The sequence below is a fragment of the Propithecus coquereli genome, unplaced genomic scaffold, assembly GCF_000956105.1.
Source record: "Propithecus coquereli isolate 6110/MARCELLA unplaced genomic scaffold, Pcoq_1.0 Scaffold265, whole genome shotgun sequence".
NCBI lineage: Eukaryota > Metazoa > Chordata > Mammalia > Primates > Indriidae > Propithecus > Propithecus coquereli.
In genome coordinates, this window is record NW_012148230.1 from 2,241,542 (window position 1) to 2,255,600 (window position 14,059).

The 14,059-nt window shown below is 34.7% G+C and overlaps 1 protein-coding gene across 2 annotated transcripts in view; it reads left to right on the plus strand.

Annotated features, from left to right (window-relative positions):
* FER (fer (fps/fes related) tyrosine kinase) overlaps positions 1-14,059 on the plus strand; it is a 403,356-nt gene that overhangs the window by 251,261 nt on the left and 138,036 nt on the right. For both annotated transcript variants that reach the window (XM_012647371.1, XM_012647372.1), the window contains 3 exons: positions 1,379-1,435; positions 10,786-10,901; positions 13,637-13,731. In XM_012647371.1, the coding sequence (XP_012502825.1) occupies positions 1,379-1,435; positions 10,786-10,901; positions 13,637-13,731 (268 nt within the window). The remainder of the gene's footprint in view (positions 1-1,378; positions 1,436-10,785; positions 10,902-13,636; positions 13,732-14,059) is intronic.

A 14,059-nucleotide genomic window follows, 5' to 3' on the forward strand; every position in this document is an offset into this window, starting at 1 on the left:
TGTTCTCCGTATTATTTCTTTATTATTTCTTTATCAGATATAGGTACAGTGTTGCAAAAATGCTCTACCAGGTTGCAGTTTGCCTTTTCATTTTTAAAACGATGCCTTTGGAAGAACAAATGTTTTAATTTTTATGAGGTCCAATTTTCATTTCTTTCCCCTTTAGTTAGTGCTTTTTGTACCTGTCTAAAGAAAGCTTTGCTTACTGACTTGGTTGTGAAGATATTCTCCTATGTTTTCTTCCAGAACCTTTATAGCTTTCCCTTTGTATTTAGATGGAAAGACTATACATGTCAACTATTGCATTTTTAAAAATCCAGTGTTGTCCATAGCTATCCAGGACATTTTTAAATCCTAGTTAAGGTAGATTTTTACTTCAAGATGTCTGATTCCTTGTTATAAGTTGTACTATAATTCATAATTACATTTCAGTATGTCTTTGTAATGGGAGAAAACTACACTCTAACATTAATGAAAAACCTAAATCATGAATAAAATATATTAATATCACTCCAGGATTCTATTCCTCCTCCTTCTCCTCCTACTTCCTACTCCCCTCCTTTTTTCCTTCCCTTCGTCTTCTTTCTTTTCTCTCTTTCCCTCTCCTTCTCTTGCCCTCTCCCCCCTTTTTTTTCTTACTTCATTCCATTTTCTTTCTTCCATTTTAAAAAAAATTTGCCCCTACTAATGTTGTTATATTGTGTGGTTTAATAGCTGAGATGTTTTTAGATGATAAAATATCCCCTAAGTAGTAATCAGTTTTTGAGATTAGATAATGGGATGCTCTTTTATAGTGGCATATTTCCATCTCTGGCCTTGTGCACCCTAGTGATACCGTAATTGATGTCTGTTGCTTTATTATACCACAGAAAATTACTTAGGAAAGATATGGGACTACATGCAGAGTCATAGACAGCTATAACTCATGGCCAGTTTATATGTGGAAAAATTAGCTCTTAGTAATATGGTTTGAGTAGAAAAATAATTCTCTAAGATTAAGTGAGAATTAAAAATTTTGCATTGTAAGATGAAACCCTCATGAAATTATGACAAAACTTTTTTTGAAGTGACATATAATAACATAGCTTTATGGTAGGTAGAAAGTGCATGCTGTGTTCTGGTTACAGTAATACTGTCATTCTGAAGTCTGAGATTTCTGATAGAAGTTTTATGTAATGTGGATTTTAATATCCTATTGTGTAGTAACATTTCTTAAACTTGTTTTACAGCATCTTGAGGTTATAACTTCTTAGTGTGCTATTCACTGAGTGGTGTGAATGAAGCATCCCTTTAGGTCTATTTCCCACTGCCTCAAATGCAACTTACAGGAAGTGTACTCTTGCTTGTACTGAACAACTATTCTTTTTCTTTGGTGTAGGATAAGAAATGGATTCTCAATCATGAAGATGTCACATTGGGAGAATTACTGGGCAAGGTATGTAATCAACTGAGCAAAATAAACAGAAGTCTCTGTATTGATTGAGAGCTCTGCAAACCTTTTCTTATATTCCAGCATGCACGTTACACATTACTACATACGATACTACATCCATTCTAAATACTGTGATGTTCACTGAAATAGACATGCGAAAATCTTTGAAAGATTTCAAGAGGATTCTTAACTTTTTAAAATAGTATACATATGTTTTCCCCCGGAGGAACTAAAAGCCATAATCATTTTATTACAGTGCAGTAAAGCCAAACTAGTGAGCTGAGATTTGAAAAGAAACTGAGAGGTAATAAAAGTCTAAATAAACACCTAATAGTGTTGTTTCATTTGTTTCTGGTTATATGTGATAGTTTAGAAAAAATGAAATACTGCTCCTTGGGATTTTAGATTTCTGTATGGAATTGCAGTATATAATAACACTGGACACATATTTCAATATAAATATTCATGTTGTAACTAGCTCCATTAGTGGTCAGAGAAGGCAGCTGTATATAAAGTCCCTTTTCCAATCTAGCTGGAAGTTTCTTCCAACTTGTAGACTATATGAAAATATATCTAACAATGGCAGAAATTTGGTAATCAAATAGACTATTTGAAAATTTATTAATTTTTTATTTATAATTGAGTTCTAATGAATAAATATTAACTTTTTTTGGACAATGAATTAATTAGTGATGTTTCCATATGAAAGTAGGAATTAAGTTTAGCTGCATGGTGTGATGTCAAAAATAGTATAAAATACATATATTTAGGGAAAGGTAACATTTATGAGTGATCAAAACCAGATCTTAATTAAGGCTCAGCATTTTAGATAAATAAACGATTATTACTTTTTGATTCATATGTAAACTTGACGAATTGACTATTTTTTAATCTCTATTGAGAAAGTGAGTCTTTGTCAAAATAATCTACTTTGCAGGATTCTTATCACTTATTTCAAAATACCTTTTCTAAATGGAAGCATCAAAGTGCTATTGGAAAACAAATTTTTATTGGCTTATTTAGTAGATAAGTTCTGAAGAACCTTAAGGTAAAAGCAATAGCTGGTGTATTTATTTATTTTGTCATACTCTTCTCAGTCTTAAGGAAATATTCCTTCTTTTCATTGCACTAGGTCAATAACTCAATAGCAGTGATTGGGTCACGAATTATTACAAAGAAATTAATTTCCGTGATAATACAATTAAATAATTATAAAACTATACCACTTGCTGAAATAGAATATGTTGAAAAGGACGGATTTTTCAGTACTAAAGAAATATTTTCAGTTAAAGAGAAATATTTCAATTATTTTTATGTTTAGTTTACTTTGTAAAGTATGGCTTATCAGGAGAAATTTAGCTTATAGTAAGGCTATTTCAAAGAAGAATTATTTTCTCAATGACAAGTAGCATGTCAGTGTCAATTTTTTTTTTTTTTTTTTTTGAGACAGAGTCTCACTCTCTTGCCTGGGCTAGAGTGCCGTGGCGTCAGCCTAGCTCACAGCAACCTCAAACTCCTGGGCTCAAGCGATCCTCCTGCCTCAACCTCCCAGGTAGCTGGGACTATAGGCACATGCCACCATGCCCGACTAACTTTTTCTATTTTTAGTTGTTTGGCCAATTTCTTTCTATTTTTAATAGAGACGGGGTCTCGCTCCTGCTCAGGCTGGTCTCAAACTCCTGAGCTCAAACGATCCGCCTGCCTCGGCCTCCCAGAGTGCTAGGATTACAAACATGAGCCACCGTGCCCGGCCAATAAATTTAATCATTTTAAATAAAAGACTATGACTTTAAGAGAGACTATGTAGCTTAATTTCATCTAATATTTTGAGTACTATAAAATGATTTGTCATTTTATATATTTCACTACTGATTTTGAATGAATATTTACACCTTTAGAATGCATGAGTGATTAAAAGAGAATTAACCATGGTTCCTATCCTTATGGACTTTGGAGTTATAATGTAATGGTGGGAACTCAAATTTTTTTTTTTTTTTTTTTTTGTAAGAGAGAGGGTCTTGTTCTACCACCCAGGCTATAATTCAGTGGTGTGATTATAGCTCACTGCAGCTTCGAACTACTAGGCTCAAGCAATCCTCCCACCTTAGCCTCCCAAGTAGCTGGGACTACAGGCACGTGTCACCATGCCTGGCTAATTTTTTTTGTAGAGATGGGTATCTCACTATGTTGCCCAGGCTGGTCTCCAACTCCTGGCCTCAAGTGATCCTCCTACTGGGGCCTCCCAAAGTGTTGGGATTACAGGCGTGAGCCACCACACCTGGCCTAATTTTTTTTTTAATTCAGTACTATATAGTCTTTGTAGACTCTACTTGATATATAGTTGATATCTAGTAAATATTTTATTCGGTCACCTAGTATTTGATGAATGCCTACTGTTGTAGTGTGGAGGGCGAGAACAGACCACGAGAGAATTCAATGGAGCCAAATTGAGAGTCTTTATTAGCTGGCCAGCGACCACCTCCGCCCGCGTAAAAGCAGTACGAGAGGATGGCACCAGTCTTTTGCTTCTACAGGAATTTTATACTAATTTGAGGGGGGCTACGTGCCATAGAACAGGTACTCTAAAACAAAGAAAACAAAGGCAGAATGTACAATCAATATTTCAATGACACAGAGTCCTGAGATCTGGCTGTTCTCACAGATCTCTGGTACCCAAAGACAAATTACAATCATTGAAGTAAAGCACAATCTAAGTTATAGATTAAACACAGAACATTCTTCCAGTTACACATCGATCATAAGTTGAACCCTTGACATACTTTGCGTAGGGCGATCAGGCCCTGAATTCTAACAATTGCTAACCGCAAGCTTTGTACAGAAGCAAATAGCGTTTATTAAAGTTCCCTAGCAACTATAATTGCATTATACCTTTTTATTCATTAACCCTTCAAAGCATCTCAGCTCACTACACCTACTATGTACCAGGCACTCTTCTAGGTACTTTTCATAGTGTCAGTGAACAGCAGACAAAAATCCTTTCCCTTATGAAGCTTGTATTATCTAGCAGGGGAAGAAAATTATGTAAGCATAATAGGTAAATTTTGTAATGTCAGTGGGTACTAAGTTCTGTGAAAAATGTAGAGAGGTTGGGAGGGCTATTAGTAGGAGTTGTAGTCTTTCAACAGGAAATCTGGGTAAGCCTTATTTAAAATGGTTACATTTGAATTAAGACTTAAAGGAGGTGAGGGATTTAGCTATGTGGACATCTGAGCGAAGAGGGTACTAGGCAGAGGGAACAGCTAATGCCAAATTTGTTTGAGGAGCAAAGGTGACGGTTTGACTGTAACTGAGTAAGCAAGGGGGAGGAGAGAAAGTTGGTGAGGTGATGAGGGTATAGATCATATAGGGCCTTGTAGGCCATTGTAATAACTTTGTCTTTGATTATTAATGAAATGGTGAGCTGGAAGACAATTTTGTGTGGAAGAATGGCATGATCTTTTTAAAAAGATCACCCTGGCTCTTATGTTGAAAATAGGCTGACGAATTAGAAGGCCAGGAGGCAGTTGCACTTACCTGATTCAAAGATGATGCCAGATTGGGATGATGGTAATGGAGGTGGTAAGAAGTAGTAAGTTCTGACATATTTTTGATGTTGAACCTATTGAATGTCCTGATGGACTCTATGTGTGGCATCTGAGAAAGAGGGACGTCAGTTATAAGTATAACAGGTTTTAGGGAATAAGAATAGGTGTTCAGTTTTGAATGAATTGAATTTTTCTGTTAGACTTCCAAGTGGAGATGGAAACAGTTGAATATCAAGTCTGGAGTTTAGAAGACAGGTTTGGGTCCCAAGTACAAATTTGGTAGTTGTTGGTATATAGATGGTATTTAAAACCGTAAGATTACAAGGTTTCAACAGTGAATCTAGATAGAGAAGAGGATCAAGGACTGAGCCCTGGTCACTCCAACATTAAGTGGCTGGAGAAAAGAGAAGCAATTCTCAAAGAAGATTGAGAAAGAGCAACCAATTAGGAAGGCAGAAACCAGAATATGATGCCTTGGAAGCCAAGAGGAGAAAGTACACTGAGGAAGAGAGAGTGATCAGTGTGTCAAATGCTGCTGAGAGGTTAAATGAGATGACAACTGAGAAATAACCTTTGGATTTAGCAATGAGAAGATCACTTGTGACTTGGCTGGGCAGTTTCCTTGGAATATTTTAGGTGAAAGCCATATGGGAACGGATTTAAAAGAGAATGGGAAGAAAAGAATTAGAAATAGCAAAGATGTAACTCATCGAAGTGTTGCTGCAAAAGGAAGCAGAGATATAGGGCGGTAGTTTCAAGAGGATGATTTGTGCTTTGTTGATGTTATTGTTTAACCTGAGAGAAATAATATGATGGTTTGCAATTGTTAATAATCTAGTGAAAAATTCTTGATTTAGAAGAGAGTTGAAAATTGCTAGGGTGACGTCCTTGAGAAGGTGAGAGGTGATGAGATTTAGCTCACAATAGAGGATTAACTTCAATAGAAGTATAATAGTTCATTTTTATAACAGCAGGAAGATTGGTAAGTGGGTAAATATGGGGCTGAGAGTCCAGACGTTTTCTTTAGATTGCTTTTAATTTTTCAATGAAGTAGGAAGCAAGATCATCAGCTAAGGATGAAAATGAGAGATTTGAGAAGAGAGTAGAAGGGAAAACAGCCATCCAGAATAATGGGAGTGTCCAGAAATGTAATATGATTATTGAGCAGCATTAAGATTTATGTTCATGAGTTTAAAGTTAAATCAGTCAGCATGGTTATGGTTTTTCTCCAGCCACGTTAACTTCATAGGTGCAGAGTAGATAGAATTTTGGATTTAATCGGGGTTGTGGATTTTTGGCAAGGGAGTTCAGTAGATTAACAGAGAAACAGAGAAGTTGAGAGCATACGGGAAGGCAAATGAAATTACTGACCATGGAATTTAAGGTGGACAGAGAAGGAGGAGAGGGTAGTAAGCGAGTGATGTACAATAAAAAGTGATGGAATTTAAGAATAAAGATTGGTGATTCCTATAAGGGCAAAGGATTTTTGGACTCTAGATATTAGAGGAAATAAGTTAGAAGCCAGCCAGAAGATGAGATGAATGAGATAGACATTATAGAGGAGTTACGTTATTGGAAATGGCAAAGTTTAAAGTATGACCCTAGAAAATAGATTGTAGTGCAAGATCATTGGAGGTTCAAGAATCTAAGAGTTTGAAGTATTGGAAGGCCCTTGAAGTGCCTTATTGAAATTGCCAACAATTAAGGTAGGAGTAACATCGTAGAGTGATAGTGATTCAAGAGCTCAAATTTTCAATAAGTGAGGGAAAATATTTTCAAATTCAGTAGATGTCAGCCACAATGAGGGACAGTTGGTAATATAATCGAATAATAAATTTTCAAAGCTGAGAGCTTCTGGGAATGGGAGAGGAAGAATGGCTTGAAGCCAGCAACAAGGAGCTAGTAGAACACTTTATTCTACCTCCAGGGCAGTGGTAGGATTATGTAAGGAAAAAAGTCATCGTTTAAGTTTAGAGGGCAAAAGGAAGCTTATCCACCATTTGGGTCTTCTCAAGTGAGAGCCAGGATTCTGTTAGAACAAGGAGGTAAAGGGAATGACCACAGAAAGGTTTGAAGATACAATTCTGGTGATATGATAGACCACAGACTCCAGAAGGCATAGTGGAAGTTGGGGATAAAAGGGAAAGGAGAGCTTTGATGATACCATTGCACTCTAGCCGGGATGACAAAGTGAGACCTTGACCCCCCCTCCCCAAAAAAAAAGAAAAAAAGAAAAGGAGGATCAAATAGGAGTGTGCAGAATCTAACAGGGATAGACAGGGGAAGATGAGGATTAACCCAGGACCAAGATCATCCTATGTTGGCTGACATAAACATAGACAAGGGGCAAATGAGATTTGTTCTCATGGATTTAAGGTCAATAGCAGAGATAAAGTCATGCCTGTTGAATGATGGGAGTGATGAGTGCTCTAGGCTTCCTCCTGACCTCTTTGGATAAAGAAAATGTGATCTGAGGAAATATCGTCTTTTTCTCAGTGTTTGAAGATTCCCCCCTTGATCGCCATTGATAGAATTGAAGTTCTCTGGGTGATGGTTGTTGAATTAATGTTTAAAATTTTCAAATGCCTAGTATGTGCCAAGACCAATGTTTCTAGGGCAGAAAGCATTAGAAAGATACAAAGGTGCAATGGGATGAAGAGTGTTCAGGAACAAGAGACATAATTTGGGGAAGATCAAGAAAATCTTCATGAAGGAGAGACATAAGAAATGAACTTAAATATGGGGTGATATTTTCTCTGGGGTGGGGAGTTTCCACGAAGAAAAAATGTAGAAAAGGCATGGCACGTATTTTGGGATCACTAAATATTTGAATTCAGAACACATGTAACATTTTGGGGTTATAATGTGGAGCTATATAGAGGCTAAGAAAGTGGTAGTAATTGAAGGATGGATATTGAGCAAGGTAGTAGTATTACAATCAAAGTTTTCTCTAGGAAAGATTAATCTGCTAGTGCTGTGGTAGATGGATTAGAGGGATGTGGGACTAAAGATGAGATCAGCTAGGACAAGAAAATTGAGATCCTGAATCAGGGTTACCTTTCAGACATGCCAGGAGGAAAACAGTTTTGAAGAGGTAGGGTCTGAATCCTTAGAGGGAAAATGATGGTCCTAGGAAAGTGAAAAAAGTAATTCATCCAGTAAGAATCTTTTGATGGGTAAAATGATAAATTTTAGAAAAGCTGAATTATAAGTGCTTTAGAATCATTCAGGTAAGTAGAGGCCTGGCAGTAATCGTGTATATTAATAATATCTTTTCTCAGTTCTTTCTCCGATATAATATATAAAGTGACAATTGGGGGAAACTCTTGAGAATAACAGATGGGAAGCTCAAATTTTCCTTTCTCTAATTTATGAAGAGTGTTTACCATTAATATGTTGAGAACTCAATGTATGTTTACTTTTCATGGAAAAAAGATTGTTTTATAAATATGAAGAGTTAAATATTAGATTAAATAGTAAAAATTGAATACAGGACTCCTGTTATTTAAAAAGACATTTAAAGTATTTAACAATAATTTTAAATTAATAACCAATAGTTCAGGACGTAAAATTTACAAGTTAAAATTTATAAGTTAAGAATTCATTTTAGAACTCTAAAACTCAACTAGCAGGCTCTTAGTTCACTGACTTCTTGCTCAACAATAACATTAAAGTTTATTATAATGTTTGCATATTGTGATTATAGCTATGTAAAAAAATACGTAAACATACGTAGACATAAAGGAATATTCCAAAATAGCTGTTATGCTGGTGTGATCTTCTCTGTAATATTTCACTTTGTACTTACAATAAAAAATAAATTGACTTCAAAGTTTCATCTCTCCTTAAATAAATACACTGTAGGTAAGGCATTCTATATCAAAATAGTTTCTAGGCATAGAGTAAGGTTAGGAGTCCGTACGTTTGGTAGAAATTAGTTCGTTACAGGTGACATTGACAACTGGGTAAGCCCATCCTCCTCCTTAGTGCCTTTCAGATATTGACAACCTACAGTAGTGGCCATTGACAGCCCTTCATCTACCTTGGTTCTGTTGCCTTGCCCCATTCTGTCTTACTCTCACTTTCTTCTCCAATTGACATATGGTTGTGTGAAACAATACTAGTAGTTACTCCTCAGAATCTTTGCTTTATCTTTAAACATTAACGGATAATTTTTAATCTAATATTTAGGTCATTAAATATGAAATGTCCGATCCCAAATCAAAAGTTTGGTTTATTATGTAACAAGAAGCAGTACAATTAATCAAAGTATGCACCTAAACTATTAATACATTTTTGTCATCTTAATGGTAGCTTGTTTATACCAGCAGTGAAGAAGCCTGGAGAGCCAGTGGCAATGAAATCATGAAAGGCATTTGCCACACCCTATTGAGAACTGAATATTTTTCCTAGCAAGAAGTGGTCCAAAGCTTGGAAGAAGTGGTAGTCAGTTGGTGCAAGATCTGGTGAATATGGTGGATGACAGAGTTTCCAAGTCTAGCCTCTGTAGTTTGAACCAGCGTTGTTTGTGTGATGTGTGGTCGAGCATTGTCTTGCAAGAGGGTTGGCCTGTCTCTGTTGTACAATCTCGGCTGCTTCATCACAAGCATCCTCGTTATTTTGTCTAATTGGTTGCAGTAGACATCTGCTGTAATCGATTGACCAGGTTTCATGAAGCTATAGTGGATAATACCAGTGCTGGACCACCAAACAGACACCATTAGCTTCATTGATGAATATTCGGTTTTGGACTGTGTTTTGATCCTTCATCTTTATCCAACTATTGTGCCAAATGCTTGTGATTACCCAAAAGAATCAATTTTTCATCACATATGACAATACGGTGTAGAAATGGTTTGCCTTTATCTCGTGACAGCAAAGAAAGGCAAGCTTCAAGATGATTTCTCTTCTGACGCTTGTTTCATTCATGTGGTAACCATCTATCCAGCTTCATTACCTTGCCTATTTGTTTCAAATGGTCCAATATTGTTGGAATAGTAACATCAAACCTTGCTGCTAATTCGTGAGTAAGTTGAGATGGATTTGCTTCCACTACAGCTTTCAGATCATCATCATCCACCTTGGTCTCAGGTTGCCCATGGGACTCATTTCCCAGATTAAACTCACCAGAATGGAACTTCTCAAACCATCAATGTACCGTGTGTTCATTAGCCACATCCTTCCCAAACACTTCATTGATATTTTGAGATGTCTGTGCTGCATTTGTTCCACAATGGAATTCATATTCAAAAATAACACACGTTTTTGACTTATCCATGGTTTCACAAAAATTGCACTGAAGAAAACTTTGAAAGGTAATCACAAGCCAAACCATGTGTTTGAAAGAATAAGGATGCACCTTCACGACAAAAATAAAACAAGAAGTGTCAAAGTGAAATGTCGTAGATATCAACTGTCAAACTTAATTCTTAAGGAAATAGGACATTTCACATGTAATAACGTTTAGTAATACAATGTAGAGCTTAGGGAGTAAAGGGAACTAGGTGGAATGAAACTTATTTCTGACTGCATCAGTTTGGGTTTCTTCTTTTATTTTTTTTCCTCTTTCAATTTTTTTCCCATTTCTTGTGAATTCTCTAGCCTCGAGCCTCCACATTGTTAGTGTGTTGTGTATAAAGTTGGAAAACTGGTAAAAGCAACAAATCTTTATTTCCACTTAAAATTCTGAATAAAGCTAACAGAGTGCTTTGATTCACTCAAAACGCTTTGTTACATGCTTTCCTTGTATTTGGCAAAGACTTATGTGCTGTCACATACCCCAAACAATGAATGTATTTCTACTTGCAGGGAAATTTTGGAGAAGTATATAAGGGCACGTTAAAGGATAAAACTTCTGTTGCTGTTAAAACATGTAAAGAAGATCTTCCTCAGGAGCTGAAAATAAAATTTTTACAAGAAGCCAAGTGAGTTTTCTAAATAATACAAAATTTGTATTTATAATGCAAATGATTCATTAAAATGTAAGTTTGAAGACATCTTAAATTGTTATTTGCTGAAGTAGAAGTAAGCACTTCATTACCCTCATAAGTAAACACTTTAACGACATGGAAACAAAAGTTTTTTGTTTTTGAGGTAGACTGTAGATTGATTAGGCAATCTAAGTCAAAGAACCAGGTGTTAAAAAGCAGTAAGTATTCTTTATCCTTAAAAAATATTACAGTGTTTTATCACACATACATATACACGTATGTATATATGTAATATTATGATTGTCTTTATATTAAAAAATTTACTGTATTACATATATACATTTAGATACATAATTATGTCTGTCCTACCCTCCTTAGATATTATGGTTTGATTTCTGTCTTTCCAGCTGTTAGGTTTCTTTTCTGAGAATCTCAAAGCTCTTCTTCAGCTTAGTGTCTAGCATGTGTTCCAAAATTTGTATATTGTTTCTTCTCTAATCGATTTTCTCAGATGGTTGTTTTCTCTTTTTTCTGGTATTAGCTAAAATTTAATGTTTCACCTTGCTACCCCTGTGTTGCCGATAGTGAAAACTATTCTGTTAGTAGTAAAATTGAGTATATATGACAAAACAAATAGAAAAGCATTTTGAACAGAGTAAAGTAAATGGACGTATGGGTAGATGAATTGATAGACAGATGAATGAATGGGTGGGAAAGAAGGAGGAGGATACATGGATCCATAGATTTTGTGCCATGGGAGAATAGTGCCATGGCAGTAGAGAAATATTGACAAATCCCATGGCATGGAACATTTTGATACACATTTCTACATTCATCATCTAAAAATGAATATTGATGGCAATAGATTAAACTAGTTTAATGAACTTATTAAATATTATCTATAATATAAAGTTGTAAACTTTTTCCATGTAGATTATTGACAATTCAGAAAAAAATTCTGATGATAAATTAAAAGGCATGCTATCACAATTGAAATTCATAACCTCATTATTTTATAGTTAGTCATAGATACTGTTAAGGTAAAAGTCTATGTCTATTATATTTTTTACAGTATTTAAATGTTTTGCTTTCCAACTTGTGATTGTTTATATTGTAAACCAAAGAGTTTAATTTCATTTTGTAAAGTGAGATTATGGAGTCTTATGTTAAAAATGAAAATTATATTCATGCAAACTTCCCAGTGTCCTTTAATAGACTTTAGAGCTATGTATTTAGATTGAACGTTACCTGAGTTTATGCTGACTATTTTGTGCAAATTTCTTTACCAGTTTCTAACCTAAGAAATAATATTTTGGATTAAAGTCAAACATATTTCAAACTTTCTTTTTAATTTCTAGTAGAAGTTGCAAGCTCAAAGTTATTGACAGAATATTTCCTTTATCTTTAGAATTTCCCCGCTCTGTCTTTTCATGTATAATAAATCATTGTATTTTCTATTTAAGACATTTTTCTTGGATCTATCCTTGCTTTAGTTGTACATGTACAAAACATAAATTTTTGTCTTCAAGGTAATTTTTTCATTCTCTTAGGAAAGATTACTGCAATTTTCAAATATGAGTGAATTTATAGCTATGTCAATAGGATAATAAGTAATAAAATTTGGTAATAGAAATAATCAGGGCAGACAGGCCTCTGAGGAAATATAATCTATTTTTAGCTCATTCTTGGAGTCCTGTGGATGAGTCTATCTGTCCTATTTTTATAGCCCTCTGGTGAAATTTTGTCTTATCCAAACTAAGTCTACTCTGCTTTAGCTTAAGTCTACGTTGAAACTATTATTCTATTTTTTTCCCTTTTGCCAATTTCTCAAAACTTCTGTTTTTGTACCATTTTGAAATTGATCATGATCATCAAAGTATTTAAATACCACAAAATCTAATGAAGTGATTACCCTGTGGCATTTACCAGTATGAGATGATTTCTTATTTTTAAATGTTTTAAAATCAAGTATGTGCATTAAAACAAAAGATGCTACCCTAGCAGCTTACAGTTTTTGGTCCACTAATAGTTTTCAGCTATACTTTTGTGGTTGTGGCTAAAACCAGATACAACACTTTAAAGAGAGTTCTACATGTTTTGGACTAACTAGTTATTCCTATTTAGCATGCTTGTTAATCATTCAGAGCAGATAATAATTTTTAAATGAATATTTAGTTGAATTAAGGAGAATTGACTCATTTGCACCTGTGTTATGTTGCCAGTATTTATCAATACAGTCAGCCCTTTGTATACGTGGGTTCTGTGTCTGTGGATTCAACCAACCACAGATCGAAAATGTTCACAGAAAAAAATAGATTATTGCATCTGTACTGAATATGAACAGACTTTCTTGTAATTATTCCCTAAACGATGTAGTATAACAGCTATTTACATAGCATTTACATTGTTTTAAGTATTATATGTAATCTAGAGATGATTTAAATGATACAGGAATATGTGTATAGGTTATATGCAAATACTACACCATTTTTTATAAGAGATATGAGCATCCGTGGATGTTGGTATCCACAGGGGTCCTGGAACCAATCCCCCACAGATACCGAGGGATAATTGTACTCATTTGTATATATCCCATTTATCATAATTTAGGATCATACTGAAATTTTAAAAATTGAATTATTAAAGTGTATTCTACTTTTAGACATTATTCATGATCATAAATTAATGCTTTATTATTCAAATAATAATAATTCTTTTCTCTCATCTAGAATTCTCAAGCAATATGATCATCCCAATATTGTCAAACTTATAGGAGTTTGCACACAGAGACAGCCTGTCTACATCATTATGGAACTGGTTCCAGGTAATGTGATTTGAGAAGTTCGCTTGATGACATTTTAATGTCATGTTTTATTACTTTTATATGTTCAGTCTCTGATTTCTCCTTGTAAAGTTTCCAAGGATTTTGTTTAACATTTTCCTGATAACAAAGAGCTTGTACATATACTCAATATTTTTATAGGCTATATAAGACTGCTGTTTTCTAGAAAATGTCAACCAACATTTTTTAAGAGATGGATATATTATTAGAATGCAGTTACACATCGAGTTCAGTTATATGTAATGTTTATGTGTGAAAAGCTGTGTAGGAAAAATCACTTAGTTTGACTTTATAATAGTGATAGTACTAT